The sequence below is a fragment of the Strigops habroptila genome, chromosome 6 (genome assembly GCF_004027225.2).
Source record: "Strigops habroptila isolate Jane chromosome 6, bStrHab1.2.pri, whole genome shotgun sequence".
In the NCBI taxonomy this organism is placed as follows: domain Eukaryota; kingdom Metazoa; phylum Chordata; class Aves; order Psittaciformes; family Psittacidae; genus Strigops; species Strigops habroptila.
In genome coordinates, this window is record NC_044282.2 from 42,444,803 (window position 1) to 42,464,571 (window position 19,769).

Genomic DNA, 19,769 nt, shown 5'->3' on the forward strand with positions numbered 1-19,769 from the left:
TGCACAGCAAGCATCAGTTAGCTCTACCTCCAGTTGTGTTCAAATGCTGGCCAGTGAAACACTTGTGTCTGAGCAGGTTAGACCATACCAAAATGATAGTTATGCAACTGGAATGCATTGGCCTATGGCAAAATCTCAGTGTATACAACCATTATTTCTGCTGCTTGCTTCACAAAATACACGCACTGGGAATTAGCATCATATATCGAATTCTTCCTGTAATGGAATCCAGTCAAACAACAGCTTGTTAATAAGATTCTGGAGATAGTTTTTTCCAAGGAGATCTTCAAAATCCCTGCTGCTTTGGACACTAGCAGTGATGAATGTGGTATTGCCTGCAGCACACCATAGCTTTTGATACTGAGTAAAACCAAATATAATACCAAAGTCTGGAAAAAAAATGCTACCCTTCAGAAACAAACTGTCCATCTTTTCAGCCATATTCTGACATGAAAAATATTAGAATACTGTGGAACAGCCCTAGCCTCATATTTCATATTTACTGATACTGAGAGCTAACAGTTATCATCCCCCCTCCTTACAAGATTCCCTGGTTAAGCTCTCAGCCAGGGGTCTGGCTACGGCCCAGGGAAGCATTGTGCTTTCAGATGTTCACAGTCTAGTATCAGCTGCACTCACAGAGAAATTAATTTCCTAATGAGATTCTAACTTTAAAATAATACACTAATTGAGACAGCAAAATAAAAATATACTTTAAAAAAACCCACGAACTTTCAGAGTGATAACTTTATTTGTATGCATTCAATAGCACACAGGTTCTTTCACAGGAATATAAACATAGCAACTTAGAAACATCCATTCCAGATCTGACCAGTACTCCATTTCCAAGGATTTAAAAGCAGATGTAAGAAACTTCACAGGAGGCAATGACAGGACAACCTGCTCCCAGGAGAAAGTTTCTGCTTAATCCCCATGATTGTAATGTCTGGCCCATTTTACTAAACACAATGGCTCACATCCCTTAGAAAAGTAATATATGTATTATAGAACAATCTGTATTTCTTGCTTATAGATTTCTGTACAGTAATATTTACAATATATTGCAAAGATTACAGTCTCTGATGCCCTTCTTGCAAATACTTATTCTAGGCTATAAAACCCAGACTTTGCACCTTTTGCCTGTTACAGTACAGCCATGGACATTGCCCTCATCACAGCACTGGAGCACCCTGAAACACTTGAGTAGAAATAGCACTTAGCAATGCACACCTGCACTCCATTTGACTGTTTTAGTTTACATAATTCTAGTCAAACAAAATAATTCAATTTATGACTTGCCTTTGCCCTCAGCCCCAGTTCTAGGTTTCCCAAAAGACTGGAAAGAAAAGACTTTACACGTAACAGTAACTGGAGCTGAGTGAAGCCCGGAGCTCTTACTCTTTGGAAAAGTACTGAACTACCCATTCCCAAGATGTACAGAGAAAGAAGGATTGTCATCTACGGTTGTTCTGGCATACTGGGAAAGGCAGGTTATTGGCTTACCCAGAAGTTATTATTAAATAAAGGGAATCTATAGCTTATCAGGGGAAGATCTTAGATGGGTCCACATGGTCTCTGAAACAAATGATACTTGGGAGAACTTGGGGTTCATAATGGAGTTTGAACAAAGCCAGGGAAATTTTGCCACACGTCAGTATGGCACACAAAACTGAACTGTTCATAAAGACAAAAAGAGGGGTTAAAAAACATTAATAATGGTGCCAGCTCTGATTTTTCTGACCTTTGATGTAAAACCTTCATCAATTTTGAGAAAGGCTGACGTTCAGTACTTTCAAGCAAATTAAACATATTTCTAACATTGAAAACTCATGACCAACACATCTTTCATCTTAACTTTTGGCAGCTGCTCAACTAAAAGAGCAAAAACAAACAGAAGTTTGAAATTGAAACCAAATTTTTTCTTGAAAACAAAACAAAATAATACTCTTCAACGGCAGGGCACCGATTTGTAACACAAAACATTTTTCTTGCAGCCTGAACAGTCTACAGTCACCCGTATTTTCAAAGAAAAGCAGTCCTTAGCTCTGACAAATGCATATAAATATTTATGTAGTACAGCACCTTGCAAAGTGAGCATGAAAAGAACAGATACGCCAAGTTGCGTTCCTGACTAATAAACCTAGACTGCATCCCTTAAAAACCTGCACCTTAGGTGCACAGATCTTACAACATTAGCAGCATCTTGGGTTGGAGTTTTCTGGGAATCATCCTTTAATAATAATGTAACAAATATACATATAGATTTCATTATTTCATCAAAATATCCTTATGTACTACCTTCCCTTTAAGTTTGCAGAATCTCACTCGCAAACTATTTAGTTTTCTCCCAAGTGGAAAGCAGGTTCAACAATTATTTTATCTGGAATTGTTATCCATCCATCTCAACAACTTCAGACATGTAAACCTTAGTACACAACACTAGAAAATGAAGACAAATGCCCTGCATTCCCAGACCATGTCTGTAATTGAGAACTGACAAGTACATTTAACAGATATAAAAATGGAACCCAGATGATCTCGCTGTGAATTTAACTGATATCGACTAAACCGCGTGATGAGCACCTGAAGGGCAACTCTTCCAGTGCGCAACGTTGGTGTAGGTTCCTCCTACCACCAATGTTTTATTGAATCCTTGATGCTTACCCTCATCCCTTCTGCTCCTCCAGATGTATTTACTGACAGTGGCAAACACTTCAGAAACACAGCTTGAGTGCTCATTTCAGGTCGGCATTCACCCAGCTGTGCCAGCAGCTGTTTTAGGTCAGGAGAGGCAGCGGTGGGAGCTGCCATGGTGCAGGCAGGAGGAATGCGGAGTATGAAAGTTGGTGTTTCTGGACTCCTCACACTGCAGATCTGGTGGTCAGGTAAGTCAGACACCAGGACTCCACATCCATGGCAACACAAAGTAAACATTTAACCTCTGCAGGACCCTCAAGTCACTGTTATGCCAGCTGTGCAGCTATCATAGAGGGGCATTGGTGCAACTGAAAGGGAAACCGGATTTGGCTTTGACTGTTTCTTTTCTGGGGGGAGGAAGGGATTGTGCATTTTTGTGTGGTTTGCAGTGTCCACAAAGAAATGCTTTGGTGCAAGACATTTTTTAGCAAGCAATGACAGATTGAGGTAAATGTTTGAGGCACTGCCAGCAAATTCCATGAGTTATTGTAGAGGCCTCATTCACTACGCTGACGATCTAAAGTACTTTTTATCAACTTTTAAAACACATTTCGCTCAGCCAGTCCAAATGAAGCATTTTACTGATGATAGTGAGTAAGGTGCTGCCTACACTGGGCGTTCCACCCCATCAGGACATTCAGCTGGCACTGCTATGCCCTAACATGACTTCTTGCCTTGCAGCGCAGAGATGCTGTCCTGCACATCCCAAGCACAGCCCCTACTCCAGACCCATGCTAGGGAAGCGTGGCCTTACATAGCCTGGAATAGAGTTTCCTAAGCCTACTGCTCACAGTGCATAAAATTAAATGTGCTAAACCACAATCTGCCAAACCTTGCAATGTTTGCAATGTCAGAGTTGGAGACATACTGCAAACAAAGTGGAGAAGCCTGTGTACATGTGCATTGTAGCAATTGTACTGCAGCAAGGCAGTAAAAATGCAAAACCCTCCCTTATTTTTAACTACCTGTTTCTTGGAAACATGCTCCTGAAAATATTTTGGGCAGGGTTTTAAAGGCTACTCCCTACTGGCTTGAGCAAGCTGTGTGACAGAGCAAACTAGATGGATACAAGGTACTCCAGTTTGGCTTGAATACTCTCAGAGAAAGAGAGGCTTGGCAGGGATTTAGCTTACAACATGTTCGCCAAGTATCCCAGATAAAGCTGCCACAGTTAGTCCTCACCAGCCAAACAAATAACGTCTAATGATATCAGGATGAGCCCTGGTCAAACAGCCCTGGCAAGACAGAGCCTTTGAACATCCGGGTGGAGCCTGTCTGCCTGCAAGAAAACACCTGACCCAGAGGTCATTGCCACTTCATTCCCACTTTCTCCCCCCATCACTGTTGACAAATTCAGTGCTGGAAAGAGGTGGATGCACAACACAGACCTTCTGTCACAGCCCAGAATGGCATCCTGGGGCAGTGAGCTGATGCTGAGTGTTATCGTGGATGGCAGCTGCTGCCACACTTTGGTTTTACAGGAGCTCTCGTTTCCCGCTGCCTTGCTGGGGCACAGTTCACAATCTCCACTTGTCATTGTGCTCTTAGAAGCTCCTGTGTTTGTGGTAAGAGGAAGGGGGACGAGGGTAGGAAGCAATAATAAAATACTAAACTTGGACAAAGCATTCATGAGCCAGATGAGGGAAGAGTTTCTTCCTGTGTCTGGTTTTGTTCAACTTCCAAGTCAAGGATTCTGAAGAAAGAGAAAAAAAAGTGTCATTTATTATTTATCACGTCAGACAAGCATAAGGTGATACTCTAAAGCTTTTATTCAGCTGCTTATGGCTATTGCCAACATAGTAAATTCCCCTGCCAGGAGATTTCCACTTGAATAATGAACATCCATATAAGAGTGGTACTGAAACTCAAGGCTGAATAATCTTGATTCAACCCAGGAAGAAGGACGCAGAGTGAGCTCCCTTCTTAGAGTTTGAGGGACTGACAGAGAGAGGTGCTGAGCTGCAGAGATGAATCCAGGCAACATCCTACTGAGGAGCAGCAATGCCCATCTCACCGAGGACCTTGGTTTTCTGAAGCTCTGCAATCATCACTCTGATGAAATGTGTTAGGGAACCTGATCCTTCAAATAGCTGTTTTATTTACACGGTGCCCCACCAGGTCCTGGAGAGCTTATGAAAAATTAATCGGAAAACATAAAATATGAATGGAATGATCATTGGCCTATAAAAGCCCTGCAGTTCTTGAAAGATGTTTTACACATAATGAAGGCTGAATTTTAGAAAACAGGTTTCTGCCTTTTTCCCAAAGATGGTGCAACAATTTTCAAGCCTCTGTGTAAAATGAGGAACCTTCAAGGATGTGCCTAGGAAAGCGAGGCACATTGCTCCCCCATGCAGCACAGGAGTCCACTGCGCATCAATAAACAGTAAGCAAACTAAGCAGAGCCAAATATGTGGATATAGTGACAACACATGGATGTTTAACTAGATGATGCATTGTCAGAGAAAGTAGGGCCGAAAGAAAAGATGAATATTTGATCAAAACTACAGGACTCATCCTGCAATCACATGCTGATAATAACTCTCAGCTTAAATTCTGCCCAGCAAATGCCCTGGTGAAGCACCTCCTCTGCTGACTGCATGCTCCCTGGGGTGGTCACCAGCACCTCCTGTCTCAGCTGCAGCACTGGACACACTTAGCGGTGTGCAAATGGATGGGGAAAGGGCCAACTGCTCCCTCCCGAGCAGGCTCTGTGGTGGTAACTGTGGCTCTGGCCCTGGATTCTACACCCAGCAAGGGCATTCAGGAGCAAACAGGCTTTTATTTTGTTTTCCTTCAAGGAAATATGGTTGGTTTTGTTACATGGTTTCTGCTCGTGGTGAAATCTGCCTCCCATCCTGCACATTCAGCAAGGCCAGCAGCTGCAATGAGCAACAAGCTTCACAAACTGCCACCTGCATCATTTTGTTTTCTGTATCTCCCTGGCCCTTTATCAAAGAAGGATGAGTAAGGAGAAATTATCAACTTCAGGAGAGCCCTGTCTTCTCTCTAAGGCAATTTGGGAAAGGATCTGTTACATAACAGCACTTCTTTAAGCTGTCAGCCGGATACCTGACAACCCTCCTTATCTACAAGGGCTTGAAATGTTTGTGTGAAAATGGCTCTCCCTGCCCCCCCTTCTCTTCCCTCAACCTGCAGGAAGAAAACAGGCATTTGAGAAAAATTCAATTTTTAAATGTGATCCAAATTTCACATAATTAAAACTGATTTAAAGTAAGTACATGGATTTTTGCATTATATAGATTGAAGGAATCAGGAGTGACAGCCCCACATCCACGCAGGAAAGAGGCTCAAGCACTACATTTCTCCACATTCATAAGGCCCACAAGCTCTATCAACAGCTGTATCTACACTAAATGATGTTCTCCTTACACACCAATTACAAACTGTCAGAAAATATACATGTAATCCTTCACATCAAGACCTACTCATGCAATTTTTAAATGCCACACTGTGAGTTGCGGTACTTATCCTGAGGGCTTCACGTATTGGAAGGAGAAAAAAACTGTTATCTACTAGATCATCAATACCGAAAGCTCCATGAATACAGTTCTTTTTCAGGAGATCAGATGGAAAATAAACACCGCTTTTATTATAACCAGGATATCGGCTTTCACCAGGGCTATGTTTGTTCTGCTTCTGTCTGTGAAGTAACTGATTTCCAAGTCTAGATGCCACACATTGTATTATTATCTCTAGTTTAAAACAGTGAAGTACCCCTCTAACCAAGGCAAATAGCACAACCAATTTCCATCTACCAGCACCAAACCGCATGGCAAAACCCACTGCAGAGGAGCCAAATCCACTACAGTCACACAGGACAGAAAACAAAAGCCTGTGAATGCACGGGAGCGTTTCACCTGGAGCAAACTTTTATGGTCCCAACAGAAAGCTGAGGAGGAAATAAGATTGCTAGCAGGAGCACTGACTCTGCTTTGCCTTCCTGATACTTGGGGGTGCCTATGTGTAAGGGGGAAGGGATAGAGTGAGGGACAGTTAAGGAGGGGAAAACTGTAGCAGTGTAGTATGAATACAGTGTATGCCTAATTAGTAATAGTTTCAGTTCTGTCTGTTATCTAAGCAACTGTAATTAAGGGTTGAATACTCTTCTAAGTTTTTTTTCTGCCATTTAATATAGCAGAAATTGGAGAAAACAAGCTATTTACAAAGCAGGAATCTGCCAAAGATAGACATCCCTCATAGACACTTGACTCTTTAATTTCATGTGGGGGGTCTGATCTAAACCTGGCAAGCTGCACACATGTATTTGTTTGTATTTTGTAACAACACGGATTTCTGCTTTGCAAAAAGGCTGTACTGGAACACACTGTATACAAAACAGTTTCCTTCAGCCTTCATGAAAAGACTAAAATAAACTAAGAAAAGCCAACCGCTCGCTAAAGAGGAAAGAGAAATACATAAATTAATAGGGTGAGGCTTTGCACACACCTTGAGGCTGCAATGCACGCTGAAAGAAGCCATCATGCCAGTTCCTGGATCACTTTGTTAGCCTCCTTGGCTTTCTTACACGTGTACAGCCATTTGATTATCCGAGCATTGCGCTCAATCACAGAGGTGCTGCTCGGGACCTGCTCCGTGAGTTCATCCTCCAGCAGCCCCTCATCCCCGCTGTGCCTTGTGAAGTCGCTCTCAGATGTTGCCACGCTGATGCTGCGGATCTTGAAGGAGACATTGTCAGACACCACGGAGAAGTTCTCTCTCCCAAGATCCTCAACGACCTCCTGATCCAGGCCACAGTACTTGAAAAATGTATCAAACTCGGAGAAGGACTTGGAGTAGCGAGAACTGATGTCCGACTGGGAGCGATGGAGACCTCTCCTCTTCACCTCCTTAACCTCCTCAGGAGGCATACTCAGTTTTGAGGGTCTCTCGTGCTCTTTTGTACATACCCCTGCTGCTTCAGTGCTCACAGCGATGGCTTGCTCAGCTCCGTGGTTGCTCAGCTCATGGTCACTGTCTTTTGCTGAGAGAGGATCTTTGCCCTCGGTGGCTGTGGTGTCCTCCATGACTCTGGGCATCTCAGGGGAAGCCAGCTGCTTCTCTTTTACAGACCCTTGGAAGATCCTCCTCACCAAGCTCCCCCGTGAGCTGTCCTGGCTTTGACCTTTCCCGAACTCGCATTTCTGGCGGTAAATCACCAGAGAGTCCGGCCGCATGTGCCTCCTGGGGGTGCTGCGCCTGGCTATGGGGGGGCCGTGCTGCAGGGGGGCCCGGCAGGAGTACACCGCCTTCGCCAGCTCCAGCGGCTTTGCGCCCTTCCCTCTCCCAAAGTCCCTGCTGGGTTTCTTGCCCTCCACCGAGCAGGTCTCGCTGCTGCTCTCCGAGGCTGAGCTCAGCACGATGACGGGCTCCTGCGTGGTGCTAATTACCCGCTGGCTTTTTACGTACTTGGCCTTATCGGCTGCCAGCCTCTCCACAGCACTTCTCCTGCCGGGGTTGCCGGCCTCCATCTGCCTGCGGAGGTACTCGGGCCCCTTGTTGAGGAGCCGCAGGGTGAGGGAGGACTGCAGGTCGGAGATGGCGTGCATTCTCACGGCCTGGCGGAGTTCAGTTGGCATAGCAGTTCCAGGGGCGCGGGTCCTGCTCCCAGTCCTGGCAGGGAACGGAGAAAACCAAGAAAAACACCGTAAAAAAACTCCACTAAAAGAAAGGGGAAAGGCAAAGGCAAAGGGTCGAGGACTGCGCGGGCGCCCCGCCGAGGGCCCAGCTCACCTGCGCGCACCCGCCGCTGCCGTCGGGGCGCCGCGTGTGCGCGCTGCCGCTCGCTCCCGCCCCGCCGCCTCCCGGCGCACCCGCCCGCGGCTGCGCCGGCCCCGCCGGCCGAGGACAGCCAATGGCGGCGCCGTGCGGCCGGCCCCGAGCCGCCCCGCGCCGGCACCGCGCACACCGGAGCCTTCCTCCTCCCAGGTCACCGCGGCGCTGGGGTCGGGCGGGGTCTGCCGGTGCCTTCCGCCTCTCCCTTAGAGTGTACGGTGCCCCGCCGGTCCGAGTACCGGGACGCAGCGGGTGCTGTGCTGAACGGTACGTCTGCCGTCGTGATTTTTAGGGAAGGAGGTCGCTGCGGCTTCCAGCGTACGGAATGCACTAACAAAACCACGGGGCGTGTTTCCAAAGGGTCAGAATTCGCGTCTGAGGCTAACGATTCTCAACACGCAGGACAGAGCCACTGGCTGTAATTTAAACACCTGAAAATTAGACACGTAAGTCACAGGTGATCACCTGGGGCAGCCTGGGCGTCCAGCTTGGACTTGTGATCTCCTATGAGATGCACCTCCTCTGTGGTCGCTGATAACCGACTTACAGATCACTTTTCTACTTATAGAGAAAACAAAAGCCAGTTTATAGCTGCCAAGTTTCTCACATATAGTTATGGGTTATTTAAATTACTTCTCAGGGATTATAATATCAGAATGCTTTTGTGGTGATGGTCTCACACTTGGCATTTAAAATCACTAAATTGTGGCAAACAAGTCTACAAAAGGAGAAAAGGGCTATGGGCCTCCCTGTCCTCATTACGAAGTTCCAGGGTACAGCACTTTGCCACCAGGGACAATTTGCTTATAGCTGTGTGGTGGGAGAAAAATCCAGGCATCATTAGTGTCAGGAAAGTGTAGGTCAAATGTTGGATACACATCCCCTTCTGCACCCGTGGGAGCCTCTGGTGCATGGAGCTGCTTTGCTTTTGGTTGGGAAAGCAACAGCTTTTGTGCCTAATACCCCCTGTCAAGAGTGGGTCTACCCAAACAGAACCCTGCTATGATGGCTGCACCCAGAGGCTGTGTCATCACCAAAGGGTTGAGCCACGCGAGTGACATCCACGTTATCCTCATTCAGGCATGTGAGCATATAAAGTACTGAATGCGTGACCTGAGCAGCTGTGTTTTCGGTGGAGCTGCACTCCTCTGGGTACATGCCCACCTCTGCGGAGTTATTTCCACTTTTTCTGTGTGCTATCAGGACCATGCTAGGGTTCATATAAGCATAGAATCACAGAATGGTTTGGGTTGGAAGGGACCTTAAAGATCATCTAGTTCTACCCCCCCTGCAATGAGCAGCAACACCTTGCACTAGACCAGGTCCACAAAGCCCTGTGCAACCTGGCCTTGAATCTGCTTCCAGGGATGGGGCATCTACCACCTCCTGGGCAACCTGTGCCAATGTTTCACAACCCTCATAATAAAAAATTTCTTCCTTATATCAAGTTTGAATCTGCCCTCTTTTAGTTTAAAACCACTGAGTTTTAATAATATTGGATTATTGCCCAAGAGACCGTGGAAGACATGGGCCAACTTCCCGCACATGTTGCAGGGCACTGTATGCTCATTTTTAAGTGTTACGAGCACAGAGTGATTCTCTTGCCAACATGGTTGGCGAGACTGCTGGTTTTCCCCTTAATTCCCTCTTACATGTTCCTAGACATGCAGGTCTGAACTCCAGAAACCCCGTAATGCATCCTTCCGCCGGTTTGCTGAGGATCCCAGATGGGATGCTTGTGTGAATCAGGACTGAAACTTGTGACATTTGAAATCCCTTAGAGTGAAATTCTTGTGGATGTATAGAATAGGCTTTTTGTTCCTTCTACAGATATGGAAGCACAGCTGGTGCACATAACAGCTTACCTAAAAACTATCTCAAAACCTGAGAGATAGTAATAGAAGTATAACCACAGTTAATTACCAGGGAGCCCTTCCCTGTTAAGCAGCTCATACACAGATGTATAAAAGTGTATACGATATTGTTAATATTTAAATGCTTCATGGAAGGCTAATTCCTTCTCACAATTAATCTTAGCAATAAGCAAATGGATTAATTTAGTAATGAGATTAAGGTTTCATTCCCATCCCCATATTGACAAATTTGTCCTAATTTTTTCCTTCAGGTTTTTCCTTGGAGTTCTATGACACTGTATAATGTAACAATATATATTCATATACCTTCATGCATTTTAATTTGTGCTTGTTCCAATTTCTTGTACCTTGTATTTATTTATCTTTAAGAGCTTACAAAAAAGTCTCAGACATGTTTTGTTTGCATTCATTTAAAATAATGAGAAGAATGAATATACATGAATATCAGTAAGAGTGGTCTTATTAAGCAACTCCAATTAATTTTTTTATCACAGCTGTTTATTACTTGCCTCTTGTAAAAGCCACTAGCAAGAGCAGATATTGCATAGTTTTTTCACTGGACAATAGCTTTGTGTTTAGAGTTGGTATACAAAACCAATTGAAAAATATTGATTCTTTTGGATGGAAATAACATTTTTAAACATAAATTAAAAGAAAAAAAAAAGATATTTTCCTTCCACATAAAATTCCCTAGGTTTTGGAGGCATGCCTGAAAGATAAACCTGGACACTTTTGATAGAACATTTTTCATTTTCAAGCAATTTTCTCCCCCTCTCACTGACAAAAGAAAATGTGAAAGTTGATTTTCCACAAAGTGCATGTCATAAGAAATTTCTCATGAAAAATCACAACAACCCTTTTCAGCCGCCTTTCTTTATATGTGAGATACTTCTTGTGAATCCTGGGTGATGACAATGACATTTAAAGTGGGAGAAGAGTCTTCCCAGGGTCAGAAAACATTGTGAGCAACAATATTTTTCAACCTTGTCTCCCCTTTAATAAGATACATTAACATAGCAGCTGCACTGTTATGTGATAGTTTCAAATACACTTAGGTCACATATTTAAGAACTTAAATACATTTAAGTTTAAAATATGTTTATGTTGTTTGAAATATTTATGTATCTTGGAGTTAGCTCTTATATTTATGGATACACTCTTACAATGTTCAAAGAAGAGAGAGCCATTGCATTTCTTCTTTCTGGAAAGCAGAGTGAAAGGTAGCATATTACAAGAGCCCCAAGTAAACCAGCTTTGCCCCTGGCCCAACACAGGCTTGCAGCAATAAAATGGAATAAAAACAGACACAGCAGCACTGGTCCCTTAGCCTGTCAGTTGGCATCAGTCTCTCTCTGGCATCGATGCATTAAGCAAAGGTAAGAAAAGCAAATCCTGCACACACTAAGCCTTAGCTGACACTATGAGTTTTACCACGGAAGAGGAGTTTTACAAAACACCTCTGGCATTTAAAGTTATCACTAAATAGAGAACAGTTGAATATTATGTGGGGTATGGCAAACTGTGTTTCACTCTGTTTGCATTAATAGATGTGTCTGGGGCACATTTTCCTGCTGCTGGAGACCAAAAAAGCCAGTAAATGAGAGGTACTGCAACGTGACTGCAGGTGAAAAGTATAAAGCATTCAAAGCAAAGCTTAGGTCAGTGCTGTCTACTGCTCCCACCCTATTCCCCATGTCAGTGACAGTCCTTTGATTTATAGTGGTCAAAGGGTAAAAGCGAACCAGTGGCAGTGGAAGGTAAAAGGAAAGGAGAAGAGAGGAGGAGAAGGGGAAGCTCAAGCCCTAACAGAAATTAGGAGACCATTTTGGAGACCCCCAAAACAGCTTGTGTCTCAGGACCGAGGTCTCTCCTCCATAGCAGCTCTCAGTCCTGGGCTCAGGTGTTGCCTGAAAAGCAGGAGCAGCCCAGATCAGAGTGCTTCACTCCTGCTGTGACATACTGAGCAGTGCCACTGAGTGTCCTGTTTGCTGCATTTGGGTGATGTAAAGCAGCCACCAAGTGGAAATGAACAGTTTCAAACCAGCTGTCTCCAGCGGGGAAATTTCAGGCCTTTCAACATGAAGTCAGTGAGGGTCACAATTCACCCTCAGGTTCATACAATAGAAGATATATGCAGGCCTGCACACCTTCAGGTGGAACTTGAAGACTCAGGGCTTAAGTGCTGTAAAGCAAAGATTTTGGTAGTGGCAGGCCCCCATCACTTCTGTGTCCTCTTTTAGCCTCTTCTACCACTGCCAGATTGCTTAGCATTCTTTCCCACCCCTGTAGTTCTGGGTTGTTAGCTTCATTAAACAACTTAGCAGCTTAGTCAGAAAATGTCCTCCTCTTAAAATAAATCAATCGTAATTGTCATTGGTGGCTTTATTTTCTAGTAGAATTATTTTTTAAATCCCATTTGTGGCACTTTCCAGGTTGAAGAGCCATCATGGACCAAACCAGGGCTGTATATTTTACATCTCAGATTCCAGTCGACATATGGGGATCTTTATTATATCAAAGAGCAGAAGAAAAGTGATGGAATAACACAATGAGAACAAGAGATTAAAGGGAGGACAAATGAAACGTGCATTACACCAGGCAGTGCCAATGGGGAAGATGCAAGCGAGGCCATGCTCCCTTTGCTTCATATGCCCTTTTGTCCCTGCAGTACATCTAAGTGTACTAAGTAACTCCTTTTTTTTTAATACACCTCTGACAGGCCTAACACATGTAAAAATTAAAAAAAAAAAAAAAATTAAAAAAAAAAATCCAACCCAAGTTTGGTACCTAACGTATGTAAATGTGTTTTAAAATGGTGAGATTGAATATTTTGATTTAAAAAGACTGATCTATTTAACATGTTGTCTGAGGGATGAAATTCATTGAATAATATGTAAAAGGAGGGGGAAGAACCAGAGTTTTCACAGTAAAATACAGCTATGACATTGCAGAGGAAATGAGTTAACTCCCAGAACAACTGTGTTTGAGCTGGAATAAGACCCTTTCAATTTTGAAGTCTTTTATGAATGATCGTATGTTACATGTGCTAAAATAAACTTTGCACTCAGTAAAAGGTTCTTACTGTTGCTTCTGTCATGTAGAAGTTGGATAAATGTTCCTACAGTCTTCCCCTGTAACCGCAGTCATAGCTTGCAGTTGTAAAACTGCATCCCTTGGTGGTTGCAAAACCCTTCACAAATCAACCAAGCTCATACACAGTCACTTCACCCAACACAGGGATGGGTCAGGGCACTTCTTTAAGTACTTTATCCATTTACAGGCAGCATTAATACAATCCCGCTCACTCATAAGCATATTTATCCACACAATTTTCCTCTGGGAAAATACAATTAGCCTAGTCTCATGTATAGCTAGCTTTGGTCATGGAGAAGCCCTTTCAGCTAATCTAAAGATAAACCCCAAAAAAGGTTTAAAGCCTTACAGATCCATGTTACTTCAGGGAACTTCCAGCATCTGTGTGTCACTGAGATCCTCAAAACTCTCTCTGCTGTCTCCCTGCCCTGTAGATCCCTAAAACAATGAGTGCAAAGTTTTTGTTGTTGCTGTGCCAAGGCATAACGTGTCTACCCATGGGCTCAAACACCATCATAGATCTATTGTGGTCTAGCAGCTGAGAGACTTAGTGACTGCTTATGTCCTATGAATTCTTCTTCTCATTCTCATACATGAGCTCTCTCAGAGCGCATGTGCCAGATTAGGAAGCATATGAAAGGTCACTGATTACTGGACTTCTGACAGAGCATTGCCTGTTGTCTGTTACATATAATTTATATCCTGCTTAGTTGGGCTGCTCATCTGGCAAGCGCATGAGGCCATTTCCTTCTCTCCTTGATTTGGAGCAAAGGTTTGAAATCAGATTTCTTGCTTCCCAATACAGTAGTCGTAATGTGGGTGCTGTAGTTCATTGTCCCTCAGATTCTGCTGATGACAGTGGGTTTATTTTGCTTGCTTAATTAGAAATTTACTGAAGATAATAGCCAGAAGATAGTAATTCTATAACTTTGGGTCCATGTACCTAGGAAGTGGGGGATACCCTGTGAATTTTTAGTTAGTGGAAGGATTTAAATAGGGAAGGTTGAAAATGTCTCACCTTCAATGCTGGTTAAGGTGTTCTCTGGAGATCATAGAATCAGAGAATGGTTTGGGTTGGAAGGGACCTTAAAGATCATCTAGTTCCAACCTGTCATGTTCAGAGACACCTTCCACTAGACCAAGTTGCTCCAAGCCTCATCCCACTTATCAACCAATTTTGACATATTTTCCTGAGATGGCAGCAGGCATGCTCTACATTTTCAGTATCTGCCAGCAGTGGTTTTAGCTGGGCAGCTTCTCAAAATCTGGTTGGCTGCAAGGAAGATGGCAACACACAAAAAAGTCACTGCTCATTATAGAGCTCCTTTTAAATGTAACTGAATAGATTTTTCCAACTCTATCTGTCATGGACACAGCTGCTAGTGTTTAAAGAAATGCATCTATCAGTCAAACGCCATAACACTGCAGATCACCTGCAGAGCACAGTGCCAAAACTTGTAACATATGGACATGTGTAACACACATCTTCTGTCTAAGGTTTTAATAATAAATTGGATGAGATCATGATTGCTTCCTTCCTAAGGATTTCTTGTGTCAATGAATTAATCTGAAGATATAGCTAGCAATTGCTCAATCTTCTTTATCAGTGGTTGCAAATTTTACCCTCTTTCGTTACGTAACTTCTGAAGATCTAACTGAAGACAACATTTTATCTTCCTATATAGTGATGGATATTAATGGAAGAGATCTTGCATGGTCTCTTTAGCAGTTACTGGTGAGTGAAGTCTGCACATAGCCTTTCCACACCACTGCTGAGATGCCTGGTGGTTTTCTATGATTCTGAGAAGCTTAAAGTCTTTTCCATATCCCTTAGCATGTGAGTCTGCAGTTCAGTTCTTGATGGACATGTGATAGTTAAAGGAGATTGCTGGAGTACAGGCTGTCTAAAGGTTCCCCAGGGTGATTGATTGCTTTTTACCGTTGTAAGCACAAGAAATACGCAAATCTGGGAAAACGGATAAATGTGTTTCTATGTATTACTGCAGCTTATTTGCTTCACCCTTCTAAGTATTTTCAGGTCTCCTTCAGTTCTGTGATGCAAGAGCTCCTTTTGGAATTCAGATGGGAAAATGAACTAATTTATCAAGACAGTTTCCCTGCCAAGGACAAACCTCTACATTTAATGGTGATCAGTCACTCTATCTCTGAGGTGTGGTGGTTTGTCCTGTCACTTTCTAAAGGGCCTTTGTTCAGTTTGGACATAAAAGGCAAATATCTTCCAAGCTTAAAAGGGAGCCTGCAGTCTGCTCTGCACGTACGTTTCCTTTGCTTAGCTTTAGGAGTTAGCACAGGCTATTGGCTCTTCCCAACTATCTTATTTGGCTAACAAGAGAGTTAAATAGTGTAGGTGTAGTGAAATCATGTCTGTTTTAATCTCAAGGCCAGAGAGTAAATCTGAGCCCACAGATGCAATGCTAAGTCCTCAGTATAAATTTAATTCATTGTCTGTTTGACTTTCTCTAGCTTTTCACTGTAATATGCAACAGTTTTATACATAAACTTATTTTGAGTTTGACTGAGTCTATCTGATAATTTTCAGCTTGGTTTTGGGGAGATGAATCAAGTTTCTCTTACACTACAGAGCTGTGTTTTAACTAAGCTTGGGAACATCTGTGTTGTAAGTGGGCTCTCTGACACAGTTGTTTACATTGTGAAATCAGGCCATGCCCAACAAAACTCATGAATGCTATGCCCTTTGCCTTCTAAATGCACCCCAACATCACCTGAGCTCTGCATAACAACAGAACATTCCCAATACTCATGGGATGACCTGACTACATATTCTTGATTTAGAGGAATTTATCTTGAAAGTGATAACAGATTTCTTCTCATCTAATTGACTCTGAAGATTAAATAACATCTTGGATAATGAGAGTAAAATGGCTTAGCTGTTCTGTATAATTATATCAATTCCAAAGCTATACAAAACAAATAAACATAAGCCCTGGTATTCAAGCCTCGTTAGGTTTATGTTGCAACAGCTACATTAAACAAAATTACAGATTCAGTCAGATCTTATCATGCTGGCATTGCAGCAGCTCTGGACAGGATCACACGGTTATTCATACTGCAGGACTTTTCTGGGAATCAGTGGTCCAGATTCTTCAACAAACAGCTCCACCCCTGCCCTGCAAACATTAACTCAGGTGCTAACAAGATGTTCAACTTCAGCTTAAGCTGGGAGATGTCCACTTCTGGCTGCTGGGCTGCAAGGATTCCCATGCCACTCCTGTTTCTTTCCCCAAGAAAGAAGATTCAATGAGTGGAAAAGAGCTGGAAGTGTTGGAGATCTTAATCGTTTATCCCATATGACTATTCGGTGTCCAACCAGGAATTTACCTGTCAGAAAACATTCTTCTACATATTTCTTGTTATTTTCTGTCTTTGCAAGTACAGCTGATAGAGGAGCCTTATTTATGGCATCCTCTCTATAAACCAAGCTGTATGTTTAAGACTTTCTAAGACCTCTTTTATAGAGCAAAATAAAAAGGGAAAAACTTCCTGTTCTTCTAAAATAGATGTCCAAGGCTTTTGGGGTTTCACTAGAGTCTGGATTGCATGGTAGTGATCTAAACCAAGGGATTGGTTGTGGCCTGATGGGTATGAGCAGGCCAGGGAGGGAAGGCAAGCACTTGTCCCCTTGTTCCCACAGTGGCTCCACTTTGGGGAAGTTCAGCTGCCCTTCTCTGGGACAGACAAGTTCCCTGGGTGCTGCTCGGAGAGGTTTCACCTCTGGAGCCCCTCTAGAGGGCTGCATGGATGCCCCAGGTCTGGCTCCTTCTGCCCCCCATCTTCTGCACCCTGTACTCCCAGACAGACAGCATGTGGTCTGCAGCACGGGTAGTTCACCGTGGCTAAGTACAACCCTCACTTATCAGATGTTTTGCACAAAATGATCCCTGTCTTGCTCACAGACATGTCGATTGTCTCAGGAGAAACACAGGAGTCTGGGGCAGAGGGGCATAGGGGTGTGGGGTGGGTGTAGATTGGCTGTAGGTGTAGTGTAGGTACCGGTGGTCTGATTTCACTTGCTCATGCTCCTCTCCACCTCGGGCACTGGAGTCAGCCCCAGGACCTGAGGGATTCAACAGTGTAGATGTAGCCCATGAGCATACTTCATCTCAGAGAGGGGGATAAATGGAGTTGGTACAGATCGTAAGATCACAGAGAAATTCAGTTTGATGCAACCTTAGTTCAACCTCCTGCTCCAAGCAGGGTCAGCCGTGACACCAGAGCAGGTTATGGCCTAGAAGTAAAAATAGTGTTATGAGGATGGATTATATAAAGACCCATCAGATTTTACAGAACAAGAGGAACAAGTAAAAAAAAAAAAAATTAATATCTGATAATTTGATATTCTCAAACATCTATTTAATTTCAATTTTTACTGTGATCCATTTGTGTAATTTTACTATATAGATTTTAGGCTTCTGGTTCATGTATTAAATTGGTCTGTAAATTACCTAGAACATCTTTAGGCACAAAATAAAATAATAATAGCAATATTAAAATCAACTGACACACAAAGAAATGTGATATGCTGTTTGTTTACAGCCTAAAGTAATTATTTTTCCCCACTGAAAGTCAGCCTTCACTGGAGGAAAAAATAATGTCAGTTTATTGCTCTTTGGCTTTGAATGGAAAGTCTCTGTTATGTTTGTACCAGCTGAACTGAGAGGGAGACCTGTAATGTAGGCCTAATAGAACTCATTTCTTGTTATTAAAAGTTAAAGAGTAACTGCAGACAGTAATTACAAAATTAAGTTCCTCCTTAGAAAATTGCTTCTATTACTACATTTGTTACCCCCCAAAAAAACTTCACCCCCTCACAAACCACCTTTAAAATGATTAAATAATTAAATTATAAATAATTTAATGATTCAATATTATGGCTTTTTTTTCACATTACATGAAAATGTTTAATTATTTCATTGACCTGTTCAGGATCTGTGTCCAACATCTTATAAAAGTGATAAGAATTAATACACAAAATCAAGTCATGCAGCATGTTGTAGAAAAAAGGTTAGCTGAAATCCTTAATCCTTTGGTTTAGGACTGGTGCTAAGTAATGCATGAACAGATAGTTTTCATTATTAGCATTCTGGATTACCAGGAAAAAATATTTCCGAGATCCTATAATTATGAAGTTTTCAAATCCGGGGCTTGTGCACCCTGTTTGTGTGTGGTTTTCCAGTGACCCCAATTACAGAGCATATGTGACTCTTTACAGTTTTGTAGTGGCGAGCATCCCACCCAGGCTGAACTAAAGCACCTTCCCAGAGAAGTTGCTGTGCAAACGGGCACTGACATACCCGCTCATGCACAGTTTGAGTCTCGCGTCTCCTTGTGTCTGTGTGCAGTGTGGGCACTCAGCACCTGGCATGGTCAGCCCTGATGCATGGTAGGGGGGGAGATGAGGCAGTGGTCGGATTAGCACTGTCTCTTTTCCTGAAGCTGGAAGAGCAAAGTCCAGTCCTTGCAGGCATTTTGCTGAATGGGGGCAGCTCTCCAGGGTGAAAAGTGGGGCCCTGAGAAGTATGCACCGACTGAGAGCACCCGCAAATACAGCACCAGCTCTGGCTTCATGTGCTTCCTTTTGGTGCTTGGAACTGCCCTTGATCTGCTTTCAGCAGAGCCAACGTCTGCTGAACCATTTGTGAATCACTTGACACTTGCACAGACTTGTTGAGAACACCAAAGTCATCTGCCAGACCACAGTGTTCCCAGCTTTTCTCTCTTTCCTTCCCTCTTGAGGCTGCTGCTTCAGCCAACTTAAATTATATGCACATGGCAGGGGTGAAGAGATAGGCTATAGATCATGAAAAATAACAGCATGTCCTCTTCATAGTTTTTCATGCAAAAATGAAGACTTTGTGTGATGTATCATTGAATGTTGTTAAGTTATAAACAGCTTCAATCCCCACTGGCTTCAGAGATAAGGACACGCAGCACCAGGCAAGTTTTTTTCTGTCTGCTCAGAGATACAATCACTCAAGAAATAAAAATAACTTGAATCCTGTCAAGCTAGCCAAAGACGTCAGTACTCACTGAACCTTTACAAAAGCTTTTGGAAGGAGATGAATACTGTAGAGAGCTTAACTTATCACTTAACTAATTAGAATTATTGTATTTTAAAATAATTTAAACAAGATGAATTGTCAAAGTATAATTTAATCTTATTTAACTTTTTTAGATGCTTGAAAGTACTGCAGACAAAGCACGCACACATTGAATTACTATTGTCTTATTTAAGATTTTATATATATCTATTTTGAATATTATCTAGGC

General features: G+C 43.0%; 1 protein-coding gene across 1 annotated transcript; it reads right to left on the bottom strand.

Annotated features, from left to right (window-relative positions):
* Positions 1-732: 732 nt before the first annotated feature.
* Positions 733-8,494, bottom strand: FAM110C (family with sequence similarity 110 member C). The gene is made up of 2 exons (XM_030490533.1): positions 7,168-8,494; positions 733-4,390 (listed from the first exon to the last, which is right to left on the bottom strand). The coding sequence occupies exon 1, from the start codon at positions 8,295-8,297 to the stop codon at positions 7,200-7,202; it is 1,098 nt and encodes a 365-aa protein (XP_030346393.1). The 5' UTR covers positions 8,298-8,494; the 3' UTR covers positions 733-4,390; positions 7,168-7,199.
* Between the last annotated feature and the right edge of the window lie 11,275 nt (positions 8,495-19,769).

What these genes read in the sequence shown, in the direction of transcription:
- FAM110C (XM_030490533.1), bottom strand. Translation starts at nt 8,297, where the DNA reads ATGCCAACTGAACTCCGCCAGGCCGTGAGAATGCACGCCATCTCCGAC.